The 15,069-nt window shown below is 35.1% G+C and overlaps 1 protein-coding gene across 1 annotated transcript in view; it reads left to right on the top strand.

Moving 5' to 3' along the window:
* The first annotated feature begins 1,521 nt into the window (after positions 1-1,521).
* LOC138695887 (ATP-binding cassette subfamily G member 4) overlaps positions 1,522-15,069 on the top strand; it is a 425,525-nt gene continuing 411,977 nt past the window's right edge. The window contains exon 1 of the mRNA XM_069820230.1: positions 1,522-2,057. Within this exon, the coding sequence (XP_069676331.1) occupies positions 1,892-2,057 (166 nt within the window). The 5' untranslated portion in view covers positions 1,522-1,891. The remainder of the gene's footprint in view (positions 2,058-15,069) is intronic.

Below are 15,069 nucleotides of genomic sequence, written 5' to 3'. Positions count from 1 at the left end.
TTTGGTAACCATAACATTGTTATGCTCTCTGTAACATCTTTAATATTTTTACTGCATGGAATAAACACTTATTTCTGAAAATTAGACTACTCTCAGACATGTAGAGTTGTTTATTTTTATACAATTAATTTTTTATTATATATAAAATATATAAAAATTTACATAATGTTTTGTGACCTAATTTTTCTATTTTCAAAGAAATGGGCATTATTGCAGTCTACCTTTTGCATAAATGCATGTTAAATCAGTGTACAAAATTTCAGAATTTTATCTCTAATGGTTGTGGAGTTATGAAATAATAAAAGGTAAAAGGCAAAGGTATCCCCCTAATATGCCATGAAGGCACTTGGGGGGTATGGAGGTAGAGCCCCATGCTTTCCATGACCTCGGCGCTAGAATGAGGTGGTGTGGTCGGCACCACGCTCTGACCGCCTTTTACCCCCGGGAAAGACCCGGTACTCAATTTTATAGGAGGCTGAGTGAACCTCGGGACCGTTCTGAAAGTTTGGCAACGAGAAAAAATCCTGTCACCACTTGGGATCGAACCCCGGACCTTCCAGTCCGTAGCCAGCTGCTCTACCAACTGAGCTACCCGGCCGCCGTTATGAAATAATATGTGTGAAAATTTTCAAATTTTGGAAAATTTGATTTAAAGTAAAAAGTGAATTCTTAAAAATATTATTAGTAACCTTTTCATACTTTTATCGGATATTTAAGTTCTAATAAGTCTTGTTGTGGTACCTTGTAATTTTTGTCCAATTGTGAGTTCATTTCCTTATAAAATTTTAGAAATTTAGAGCCTGCATTTTCTCATAATAATTGTGGTCATTCACGTACACATACCCTTAAGATACGTATTGAATTTAGAATACGACAGAAAACTGACCAAGAATGAACTAATGAATGCATGTATAGTAAGTACTTTACTGCCATTTTAAGCGCGTTTGCCTATTTTGTATTTTAGCTCTTATCAATCCAACTTTAATGAGCATGAATCTGACCAAGACTCGAATCAGGTCAGGTCAGGTTCTGAATGGGTGGGATGAGGATAAATCCCCCGTCGCGTCGCGTCGCGTCGCAGGTTCCGGTCTCAAAGCCTCGTGTTAAGCCACAACGATCGCGGATGCATACGCATTGCCTCCAGTGCTTCGTAATTTATAGCTGGGAAGTGGGAGGAAGTGTAGTCCGTGTCGGGAGGAGGGGAAGAGGTCAAACACACAACGCGGTATCATTGATAGCTACAAGCCACAGTCGACTGACAACCCAATAGCCGCGCTGATGTTGGGGCATTTATAGTTCATACACGACCACACCATCGTCCAGAGCTGCGATGGAACAGCTGCAAGACGTTTCATTGCACTGTTACATCTGACAAAACATGCATCATACTGCGATTGTCTGATTTATCCCTTGCGTTCTGTTATTTTTGTCTGTGAAGTTGTGAGACTTGTAGTGTCGAGTTAATGAAATTTGACTCCTGTGTTTTTCCATATTATGGATGTTTCAAGACTTGTGTTTGCTCATCAGTAGATCTTGGAAGACTTGTGTTGTCATGTCAGTGATATTCTGAGACTTTTTGTTTTTAAACTTTTGTTTTTTTCGTTACTGCAGTTCTGAGACTTGTGTTTTCCTGTCACTAAATTTCTGAGATTTGAATTTATGTCAGTGGAGTTCTGAGACTTTTGTTTCGCTGCTATTGAAGTTCTGAGACTTTGATTTCCATGCTACTGAAGTTCTTAAACTGTGCTTCTCAGTTAGTGAAGTTTTGAGACTTGTGTTTTTCTGTCAATGAAGTTTTGAGAATTGTGATTTCATCTCGATTAAGAACACAGGTTTTTAAATATCTTATTAGTTGAATTATTACTTCGTGTTCTTCTGGACAATTGAAAACATGTTGGACCAAGTAGCCGCTGAAATGCCCCTTATGTCCATTTCGGAGAAGCCGTTGGATTCACTTCGAAGTCCGCAACGGAAAGTGTTAAGTCACTTACCAAGTCGACCGCCCGTTGATATAGAGTTCACTGATATATCTTACGTTGTGCCACACGGAAGAAAAGGTAAGGCGACAAGTTAAGTTGTATGTACATTAGAGATAAAGTAGTTATCTAAGTGTAAAGCAACTTTTAGTTGTAGGAATTGGAAACTCTTGAGGAGGTACATTTGCAAGACGTGAAAAGAGGGTAACGAGGAAACCTTCCTCAACATTCGATAGAAAGACAGCTGGTAGTTTGGACACGAATAAATATTTTAAAGAAAAAATAACCTATAAGTATATACCTGATAATAGAAACTATAACACAAACATTATTTTAAAATAGCTTGAAGTATTGCGTTCTATTTATAATAAAATTGAATGACCCTTGTACTTGGATAAGTTTCTGAAAATAGTCTTATTTTGACAATTTTTTTTTTCATTTTTTTATTTCCGCTGTAAAAAATGTACGGTTTCATGAAATTTTATCTCAGTATCTTAATTTTAAGTATATTATTATATTATATTTGGCAGAAGTTATGTTAATGTACGAGCTATATGTAACCAAAACTTTAAATTTAATTATCTCAAAAAAGAAATTTTCTATGTTTTTAAAGATATTTTATTTCTCACTGGTTAAAACTAGGATGATAAAACTTGGCACACTTATTAATATCTCTTTTGGATGACTGTATTCAGCATAGTTTTATTGCTAGAGAATTATACGTAAAGCTGTATTATTTTTCTTAATATTTGAACGTTTAAGAAATTATAGGCCTATGTATATTTTTTTTTTTTACAAATGAACAAATTACAGTATATCATTACTAATGCTCCATTGCACAATATGCGGTGTATCTTTAAGAAAATTAGGTTAAAAATAATAATTCTTTTACAAATAGGATTTTCGTCAGAAAATAAAAAAAAAAGTTTATTTTTTTGAGAACTGTTTATGAGAAAAGAATGAAATTCACAATGTGTGATTATGATAGACTATTGATATTCAGTAAAAATTTCAACACTCTAGCTAAATTTTGTCTTTTTTATATAATATTTCAATAGCGCATCGCTTTAAGAAGATTGTTACTATAATATGAAAATCACAATTTGACTAGCTTAGTGTCTAGTATGAACTGGTTGTTACGCTATCGTTCAACACTTGGCAGGAATTTCCTAAACTCTCTGCTAGAATTAATCTATTATTATGTATAGTAGGTGGAATATCGAATATTTATATTTACTCTTACTTACTGGCTTTTAAGGAACCCGGAGGTTCATTGCCGCCCTCACATAAGCCCGCCATTCGTCCTTATCCTGAGCAAGATTAATCCAGTCTCTATCATCATATCCCACCTCCCTCAAATCCATTTTAATATTTTCTTCCCATCTACGTCTCGGCCTCCCTAAAGGTCTTTTTCCCTCCGGCCTCCCAACTAACACTCTATATGCATTTCTGGATTCGCCCATACGTGCTACATGCCCTGCCCATCTGAAAGTCTGGATTTAATGTTCCTAATTATGTCAGGTGAACAATACAATGCGTGCAGTTCTGTGTTGTGTAACTTCGTCCATTCTCCAGTAACTTCATCCCTCTTAGCCCCAGATATGTTCCTAAGCACCTTATTCTCAAACACACAACCTCTGTTCCTCTCTCAAAGTGAGAGTCCAAGTTTCACAACCATAAAGAACAACCGGTAATATAACTGTTTTATAAATTCTAACTTTACAATTTTTTGACAGCAGATTGGATAATAAAAGCTTCTCAACCGAATAATAACAGGCATTTCCCATATTTATTCTGTGTTTAATCTCCTCCCGAGTATCATTTTAATTTTTGTTACTGTTGCTCCCAGGTATTTGAATTTTTCCATCTCTTCAAAGGATAAATCTCCAATTTTTATATTTCCATTTCGTACTATGTTCTCGTCACGAGACATAATCATATACTTTGTCTTTTCGGGATTTACTTCCAAACCTATCTCTTTATATTTACTCTATGGGTGCTATGCATAGACATTTCGCTAGCCCGCGCTACGAGCGTGCTAAACTAGCCCCGGCTATCATATCATATCATATAATATATCATATCATATCATATCATATCATATCATATCATATCATATCACATCATATATCATAATATCATAATATCATATTATATCATATCATAGCATATCATATATCATATCATATCGCCAACACTGGTTTATGAATACGAAAAACGTTAGTTCGCTGATCATCCACCGGAAGCCCGCGGTAAGAATATGAATATGGCCTTTAATGTCTAATTTACGAGGAAATGTGAAGAAATACGGACAGCAGTATCAAGCACATGTTCCAATAGTATGATAAATAAGTAATTGATATGTAGACTAGTTATGAAGTACCCATTTTTGAACTTTTCTTTCTTCACAGTTTCTTTCCTTGTCAAGAAAAATACATACAATACTACTTTGCAGAAACGATATATTTACGAGTAATTTCAGTAGGATATTGGCTATGGCAGTATTAGTAATAGGTTTCTATTGATTGTCGTTAAAATGAAATGAATGCCTGCCCATTCTTGTTTGGTTTTTAAAAATAGATCCTTGTTCTACCGGTATTAAGTCTTGTTTTTATGGTTCTGTTAATATTGTTTCCAGCCACCGGCGTGGTTCAGTCGGTTAAAAGCGCTTGCCTGCCGATCTGAAGTTGCGTTCGGGCGCGGGTTCGATCCCCGCTTGGGCTGATTACCTGGTTTTGTTTTTCCGAGGTTTTCCCCAACCGTAATATGAATGCAAGGTAATCTATGGCGAATCCTCGGTCTCATCTCGCCAAATACTATCTCGCTATCACCAATCTCATCGACGCTAAATAATCTAATAGTTGATACAGCGTCGTTAAATAACCAACTGAAAAAATATGGTCTTCAGTGCTTGTTCGGCAATATTTTGATGTACTCCAGGGCTGGGAATTGGCTTCCCGTATGAGCCTTTTACCCGTACCAACAAGTGAAATCTTGTTTGTTCCCTCATGGGCAGAACTACTATCCCTCTCTAAGGTAACGGTGAAGAGAGAACTAGGTACTTCGTTTCGTACAGATCAGGGGTGAACTATGTACTACAGTGAGATCAGAGCAAGCGCATTTTTCTAACCTTGACGTCGTGTGCAGGCATCAAGCGCTAGGTATTGACTGAGGAAGGGTTATGTATATGAATAAGCAGCCTGTTGGATTTAAAAAAACAGTGGTGCACGAACTTCAAACGGAACGTGAAATTTTATATCGTTATTTTTATATGGCTTCTTTCTGTTTGGTAATACGTATATTGTCTGAAAAAAAAAGTACTAACACCAATTTCTTAATATTGCAGTTGTGTTTTAAACGTTATTGTCGGACCATCGGATCTGTGCCCCTGCAGCGCTGTCGTCGTTCTTGGAAAAGTTAACGCTTGTACTCACTCCATTCCACCAGCTTTCCTCCCACAACGTTAAACAGCAGGCCACGAACCTTGCCGAATAGGGATGTTGCCAAACTTCCGTCAAACGGTGTCATAAATAACTGGTCCTCCATGCTACAATATAATTTCTTTCAATCAAAATACATCTTGTATTTTTTACATTTTTAAACCTAAACACCTTGTCTCGAATCACTTTCCGTAGCGTTTCTCTCCAACCTTGGAAATTATTGCTTCTCTCGCAACCTTCAGTAATTTCTTCAATGTTGGAACTTCTTTCTCCATGGTATAAAATTCTTGTATATTTCTTCTTAAAATACATCGGTTCATATCATCTACAAGAATTAAAAGTTCCCTTGGTCTGTTCTTCCCTGGTGACTCTAGCTTTTCATCTCCTGCACAGACTCCCTCTCTCCTGATTTTCTTTACTGTATTAGGAGCTCTGACCTGTCTATATAAATTACATAAAATTGTTGTATTATACCAGTATTAGTTAAGTAAGTAATTTTAATACGTAATTAATTGAAATGAAATAAGCCTCACCTGTGATAGTAGCTGTTCTTTTCGTTGTCTGATTTATAGGAAACAGATATTGACCTGTTTGTTTCTCTTCATCGCAAAATGCTATTACGTAGGTACTTGCGTAATAATATTTCTTTCGCTACTCCGTGGTACAGTATTCATGTTGAGTTGACAACACTGGACTGCAAGAGCAAATAAACTGTCCCGCAAGAAGGCCAAAATTGTGAGTAATGGGGGACAGAAAGGGAGAGAGATTGAAAAGAGAGAGATAGGAATGCAGGGACAGAAATGAATTACCGAGGCTGAGAAGGAATTAGGGTTCAGTTCGCATATCTTACGGGGGCACAGATCCGATGGTCCGACAATAATAACATAATAAAGAATTAAGAAGGAATATTCACATACATGCCATAGTAGTACAACTATACTGTACTAAGTGAATGAAACACATCATTCATAAAGAAAGTTATATCCCCCCCCCCCAAAAAAAAGGGATTGAGTATGACATGATAAGCTGGAATTTATATTGATGACATCTTTAGCGTTATAAAAGTAATCAATAAACACTCAAAACAATGATATAGTACAAAGCAAAGTTACCTAGCTATATGTTTTAACTGTAACTAATATTACATAACAAAACTCTTATCACAATATGCTTTTAAAGTGATATTGGTGCGCAACTTCCTATCATCAGAATATTAAATTCTTTTCTCGAAATCTGCTGAAGCTATAGACCTGACGTTTTTACAACACATGGGCACATATCTTTTATGATGTAACAGTAGTTGGTTTGTTTTATTCATTTACTTACAAACATTTTGCATGCGAACATTTTCAAAATTTTCAGTACACTATCTTCAGTAATACGTATTTACGATACTTGTGTTAGATTTACGAAAACATCAATTCAGTACATGTAAGGCTACTAAATAAACGTGTCTGAAAATTTCACTTTTCTATTAAAAAAATTGAGAAAATATTCCTTTTGAATAAAAAACAAATTATGAAAAATGAGCATTAAAATTAAAACTTAATTCCTATAATGGATTTATGCTTCTCAGACGTTTGAGATGGACAGGGCATGTAGCACGTATGGGCGAATCCAGAAATGCATACAGAGTGTTAGTTGGGAGACCGGAGGGAAAAAGACCTTTAGGGAGGCCGAGACGTAGATGGGAGGATAATATTAAAATGGATTTGAGGGAGGTGGGGTATGATGATAGAGACTGGATTAATCTTGCCCAGGATAGGGACCGATGGCGGGCTTATGTGAGGGCGGCAATGAACCTTCGGGTTCCTTGAAAGCCATTTGTAAGTGAGTAAGTAAGACAAATCTAAAAATTAACATGGATACAGTTTTAATAAGTTCTCTTCCCTTTATCTATTGATTCAGTGCTGGCCATCCTTGTATATAGCTCTACCAAGCGGTATATAATATATCTTTCTTCTGTCTCTTTCCTTTCCGTTGTAAAGCGCTCAGGCTCTCCTGCGCTCTAAAGCGTGCACTTGCGCCTATGGGCATCATTTGACATGACTGATGTACTACGTGTATCTCCATGGATGTCGCAAAGCAGAAACCTGGAACTGAGTTTAACAATGACTGAAAATTATTGTTCCTTTTTTAAAGAATCAAAGTAGGGAGATGGACAGTATCTTTACGGGCTATTCCATCTGAAATCGACCGAAATATAGAGAAAATTGACCTTGCAATTTTTAAATACAATGAAACTTTTTCTGTCCGTTGACAACTGTGATACAATGCTTTGTGCAAAGTTTGAGGCATCAGAACTTCATAGTGTTTAAATTAAAAATATTTAAATTTATCGTATTTTCATAAAATTAGCAACTTTAAACTGTTGTGGCTCCGAAACCCTTTCACCCAGTGATCAAAATCATGGTTTATTTTGATGCTGAGAGGTTAAAGTTTATATTGACATGTAAACAGTTTTTTTTACTTTTTATGGAAATGGAGAAATTTAGATTTTTGTTCATTAAGACGAAAAAATATTTTAAAAATATATGGTTAGATTCCGCATTGAAAGTACAAATAAACACATATTTTTTACTGGTGCACCGTTGATAAGAAAGTATTGGAAATATCAAATAAAGAAAATAAATAGTACGCGCGTGAACTAACCAGCTGACTGTGAGGCGGGAGCTAGCCTAGGCAAGCAAGGCCAGAAGACATAAACACGTGATGTTTTGTCTAGTAGCGCATAGCTGGGCTAGCTTCATCACAAGTTTTCATAAACACAGGAGTAAAATGACGCCCAATGCTCGCTTATCTTCATCTTTGAGCCAGTTCGTGCAGTATTGTGCCGTTCAAGTCTAGGGTGTGAATATAATTTATTTAATACCCTTTAAACTTATTGCAGAGCCACTAAGCAAACAATGCCGAATTCCTCTTAATAATGCAAGGTTTTTCTCAATATTTTTTACATTTTTCAAATGGGCAAGAAGCCTAAAAGTAAGTAAAATCAGATTATCTGTCTTTCTGTATAAAATAAAAATAAGTATTACTTCTTATCATAACCTACCAAATGTCAGATTCAAAATGAGCTCTCGTTCAATGTTCTGCAGTAAACTGTTCCAGAGTTCTGAGCGCTGAAAGAGGCTTGTTTTTATAAAATACGCTAAATTTGTCGCTCAATAGTACGAAAACCGTTTGACTTTCGATAGTATATTTTTGAAAATTCACTCTCCTCAGCACCTTGTATAAATAGGGAACAAATTAGAGTATTAAAAAATGCGAGGTTTTTTACTGATCGATTTCATATGGAGTAACCCGTACATATTTGGAAAAACATGTCAAGTGCAGAAAATGTAATTTAAAGCGGCATTATGATGTGTTCCAAGTTGAAAAATAAAAATACATCATTAGTGTTGAAAGGATGAATTTACTCGCTGTACTAAGTGAGGACGTAAGGCTAAGTGGTATTATTTCAATTTATATTTAATGTGTTTAACAATCTAAAGTGCAATCCTGAAGCATAATATCGAGAACGGAAAGAATGAAGACAAATTGAGAGCAATTGTGAGGAACTGTACTTCGTAGGTTAAGAGCTGTAGAGAGGCTTGCTGTATCAAAGTCCATTACGCCATTCATTGAAAATATTATTAGAAGAGAGGGGGAAAAAACAAATCTAAGACCTTTTTAAATCTGTTTTTTTTTTTTTTTTTGGCAATAAGTTATATTTATTATTTTGTATTTTGATTTTCAATGTTGGCATGTATGAACTTTATGTATCCGTTTCTGTTGCGTTAATTGCTTTCTGTTGACTATTTCGTTTATATGACGTCATTCTGTTTTCGACCAATGAAGTGTAATGAAATTTTGAATTCCAACCAATCACAGTCACACTTTGCGATAATTTTTGGAGCTAGATTTATCGCTATCAATTTATCGCATGGTTGTTATTTTGTTTAGTCGTTGTCGCCAACTGTTTTCCGTAAATTGATGATCATGAATACATTAAGATGCAACTACACGGTTAAACTTTTCTTTCAACTTTAAAGCAATGAATGCAAGATTGATATTTAATATTAATTAATATATTTACGCAGTGAAGACGACGTTCAAAACGGCGCACCATGTAGACACAAAATCTTCATGCATCTTAATTGAACGTACCTTTTTAAAGTTGATTCTTTCAATATTCTTCCCAGATTGCACGCATACGCGATTGGAATATTGAACTGTGTAGATGCAGCTTTAGTTCCGTTACACACTACAGCGAGAATGCGTTTGTCGAGCTATAAAAAATGCTTTCGTGTAGCACTGATTGTGTGTAACGGTCGAAATAAGGCACAGCAGACTTTGGTCCTGCTACCACAGGTAACTTAACCTATAATAAGTAGCCTAAAAATTTGTATTTCGTGAATGAAATTAAACAATTAATAGAAAGTCAGATGTTCAAATTTATGTAACATCATCACATATCAAACCCAAAGACCTTGCATAGTAATAATGTCTTTGATGAAACTGCCTTCCGTATGGCGTAATGAAATTCGTGTTTTAATTAGGCCTATCTATACAGAGATGGCTTCACTGTGTAGCAACATGTCTCGCTGTAAATACATAAGCATTGGTATATAGCTGTCCCCCACTGTTACTGTTAAATTAAATTATGATGAAAATGTATTTATGTTATAATAATAAGAGAAAAGTGCAGTACATGTAATTAACATTGTTAAACCTGTATTTCGCTTTTCGCAATTGGCATTACTGAATAATATCGAATTTCTTTATTGCAGTAATCGATATTCATCTATGAGTATTTCAACTTCAGAATGTCTGAATAGGTTAAGTATTCGTTAATATACAATTATTAACATTTTGTGATCGAATTTTAGGGATAAATTACTTACATTTTTATTTTATTCACGAAATAGTCCTAATAAATGTCACTTGAGGTCTAAGATTTCCCAGATAAATCCACTCGCTTCGCTCGTGGATTTATCGGCGAATCTCAGACCTCTCGTGACATTACTACAGATAAAGCGTAGTAAAATAACCTACTAAAAAAATTAATTGCTTCCACTATAATGTGTTTGTTTGCTAGGTACGCTACGCTTATGTTATTTATAAAGTTTTAGCTTTACAAACTGTGATAATATTATTTTTTCTTTGACAAGAATTTTAACGTAAAAACTGTGATTTGTTTACTATAATTTTATTACCACCAACATCACCACTGCTACCACCACTACTACTATTCAAGCATAGTAAATAGTATTGTAATTTTACTACTTAATTAACTTATTATTCCCAGAACATGTATTTTACCAGCAATCGAAAAGTATTGGGAATAAATTTGAATAAGAAACAAAAAAAGTTTCCTTCCCAGGCAGGATTCGAACCACGAAAGTCTTAGTTACCAGTCTGTCGTGTTCTGGGGCCTGTTTCTCAAAACTCAAGGAGTAGTAATACTAGTCTCTACAGTAGTAATATTAGTTTATTTTACAAGTCTGTGTTTCTAGAAACTACAAGGGTAAAATAGTAGTTACCACTTCACAGACTAGTAATATTGGTCGATTAATTAATTAATTAATTAATTAATTAATTAATTAATTCATTCATTCATTCATTCATTCATTCATTCATTTTATTCCATAGATCTTACATGAGCAGTGAAGCTTTAAGATGTGGAACAAGTCAAAATTTTACAATATTACAATTACAATTTTTACAAATTTGTATAGCTTTACAATTTAGTAATTTTCTGCAATTTTTACAATTTTGTGCAATTTTTTACAATATTTTGGCGAGATGTAGTGAGATGAGGTGAGGTCCGAGGATTCGCCAAAATATTACCCGGCATTTGCCTTTTGGTGGGGGAAAACCTCGGAAAAACCCAACCAGGTAATCAAATCAAAGGGGGGTAATCTAATCAACGGGGGTTGATGCCGAGGACTCGCCATAGACCATTCGGCTTCAGTCCCACGGCTGTGGAAAACCTCGGAAGAAGCCAAAGACCAAAGGGGGATCCAACCGAAGCCCGAACGCACCTCCGGATCAGCAGCCCAGCGAGTCTGCCGACTGAGCTACATCGATGGCTCTACTAAAAATATACAGTACATAGCCAATCAGATTTATTAAATTTACAAACGCAAACGATCATTCGTAAGTGAGTCTGTTTCTCAAAATGCTAATATACTGTAGTTGATTATATTAGTATTCAACAGGGATATTCCTACAAGAATCTAAAGACGGGTGATTTCTATATCAGTTATCAGTGACAATCGTTCTCAGATAAAACAAAATATTGTAGTTATTTTTTAAATATATATGGTTTAGTGATTCCGATTGAAGTGATGACGAAGTTGTTATGTGAAGAGCTAAAATTATATCGAGAAGGAACAATTATTTTTACTTTACGGAAGCATTGTTTAAATATAATGAACGGTTTAAATAAATTGCTGAAAAGCTTGGAGAGGTGTTGAATATAGTGGGACCTGCCATAACAAGACAAACAAATAGAAGTCATGCATTATCAGCAAAGCTTCAAATACAAATTGCTCTACAAATCCGAATGTTGATTATTTTCCAGTGCCATCTGGTCTTTCCGTCCTAGACCAGCAACACATGTAGAATTTTTTCATAATCTAATACCAATTCATCAACTCCAGTAGGCTAATTTTTTCTGGCTTTCCTTCTCCACTGCCAGTTCTTCTGACACTGTCAACTTTAGCCTACAAATTAAATATAAAACGACACTAGTTTATGAATAAATCAAAAGTAAAACTGAAAAAAAAAATAGCGAATTTTTCAAGTCATAAGTGGCATTCATGTCGGCAGTAGACCCACTAGCTACATAATATATTCATATTATGACACTATGAATTTGAATTGGTACTCATCAAAGTTGCTTTCTTAATGTTGGGCCAGTAAGTGTCCCTAACGTATGCATAATCTTTGTTCTGAGGCATCAGTTCCATAGTCTCACACATTACAACATTTTTTGTCTATTTGTTTACATTATCATTTTTTGTTATTATGCTTGAAAAAGCACCCAATAATATGTCCTTTGATTTATCAATCATATTGAGTATAGTTAAATTCCTTTCAGTTGATGGAATTTCAACCGAAAAGATAACCTCAAATAACAATACCTACCAATGACTATAAACAAATGAACTCAACCAGCTGACTAGTAAAAGAGATCATGTGAGTAGTGAAAAATTGTCACAAGTTACTAAACTGGTAATAGTAATATGCGTTACAAGAGCGGTATGTTGAAGTTTTCATGTTCGAGGAAAAGTTTGAAAAAGCGAAACGTAGCTCGTTTATTACATACCTGAAAGAGGAATTCCTAATTAGTTGCAATGAAATCTCCATCTTTGTTTCTGTTCAACGACGGCAACTTTGCAAAACAAAAATATCTATCTTCAACATTGTTGCTTTAAAATGTTTTCTGTGTTTACTATACTCCAGCAGGCCGTGATATACGTCTGTCTTTGCCCCCCCCCCCAGTCTATGATGAGTCTGGAATCTTGTTGATTTTTTCACGGCTTCCTTAATGTTACTTGCATCACGAATGCAGTAACTTCGGTGGAGTTGTAGAGTTTACTTAATTTTTGCGAATATTTAAAAACAATAATTAACATTGCAATTTAGGTGAAATTGCAGTGGTAAGTTTCCATTTTATAATCTAAAAATAATATGTTAGAAGCCTAAAGCAGTAAAATCAATATGTCACTTAAGCGGTAAGGAGAGGGAAATTATTATGTGTGTTCGGTTGGGAATACTGAACGTGGAATTTTAGACTTTCCGCGGATTGGTTTTGTGCGGAAACCAAGCAAATACGCACGATCTCGTACAAAATAGTTTGAGAAACAAAATCTACTAGAGCTGGTGAAATATACTATGCTAACTAGCAACTGGTGAACTACTATACTAGTTTAGCAGTTCACCAGTTACTAGTTACCAGAGTATATTTCATCAACTCTAGTAGATTCTGTTTCTCAAACTATTTTACCAGTCTGGTAACTTGTGACAATTTTTCACAAGTCACATGTTCTCTTTCACTAGTCAGCTGATTGAGATCATTTGTTTATAGCCATTGGTAGGTACTGTTATTTGAGGTTAGAAGGCTAAGTTGTTTGGTGTTTTGGTTTTGATTTCTCTTTTCGGTTAAAATTCCATCAATTGAAAGCAAATTATCTATATTTAAAATGATTAATGAATCAAAGGATGTATTATTCGGTGCTTTTTCAAGCATAATAAGAAAACATAAAGTAAATGAATGGACAATAGGTGTTATAATGTGTGAGACTATGGAACTGATGCCTCAGAACAAAGATTATGCATACGTTAGGGACACTTGCTGGCCCAACATTAAGAAAGCACCTTTGATGAATACCAATTCAAGTTCACAGTATCATCACAGTCTAGTATATACAGTCACGAAGCTTGAGTTGTGAGAGTGCTAGGAACAATAGACTGAGCAGGTCTGTCTGTAATGAGGCGATATTAGCGATCCTAGTGGTTAGCAACTATCTGTGAATACATATTTACTACGTATTGAGCTTCGTGACTGTATATACTAGACTGTGGTATCATAATATAAACATATAATGCAGTTAGTGGGTCTACTGCCGATATGAATGCCACTTATAACTTAATGAAAAATTCGCTAATTTTTTTTTCAGTTTTACATTTGATCTATTCATAAATTAGTGTAGTTTTATATTTAATTTGTAGGCTAAAGTTGACAATGTCAGAAGAACTGGCAGTGGAGGAGGAAAGCCAGCAAAATTCACTGGAGTTGATGAATTGGTATTAGATTATTAGGAAAATATTCTGCATGTGTTGCTGGTCTAGGACAGAAAGGCCTGATGACATTGGAAAATAATCAACATCCAAATTTATAGAGCAATTTGTATTTGAAGCGTTGCTGATAACGCGTGACTTCTATTATATGTCTTGTTATGGCAGGTTCCACTATATTTAACAACTCTGCAAGCTTTCAAAATTCAAATTATGGTGTATTTAACGACGCTCGCAACTGCAGAGGTTATATCAGCGTTGCCGGTGTGCCGGAATTTTGTCCCGCAGGAGTTCCTTTACATGCCAGTAAATCTACTGGCATGAGCCTGTCGCATTTAAACACACTTAAATGCCATCGACCTAGGTCGGGATCGAACCCGCAACCTCGAGTATAGAAGGCCAGCGCTATACCATGTATGCTACCGAGGCTGACTCCAAGCTTATCAGCACTTTACCTAAACTGTTCATTATATTTAAATAAATGCTCCCGTAAAGAAATAATAATTATTCTTTCTCAATATAGTTTTAGCTCTTCTCACAAAACTTCATCACTTCAATCGGAATCACTAAAACACATATATTAAAAAAATAAATACAATATTCTGTTTTGATTATCTGAGAAAGGTTGTCACTGGTAACTGATAATATAGAAATCACCGGTCTTTAGTAGAGTCTTGTAGGAATATTCCTGTTGAATACTAGCATAATCAACTGGATTAGCATTTTGAGAAACAGAATCACTTATGAACTGGTGAAATCGACCAATATTACTAGTCTGTGAACTGGTAACTACTACTTTACCCTAGTAGTTTCTAGAAACACATACTTGTAAAATAAACTAATATTACTACTGTACAGACTAGTATTAC

The sequence above is a fragment of the Periplaneta americana genome, chromosome 3 (genome assembly GCF_040183065.1).
Source record: "Periplaneta americana isolate PAMFEO1 chromosome 3, P.americana_PAMFEO1_priV1, whole genome shotgun sequence".
In the NCBI taxonomy this organism is placed as follows: Eukaryota; Metazoa; Arthropoda; class Insecta; order Blattodea; family Blattidae; genus Periplaneta; species Periplaneta americana.
The sequence above is the reverse complement of the archived record's forward strand: the minus strand, read 5'-3'. Positions and strand labels throughout refer to the sequence as shown.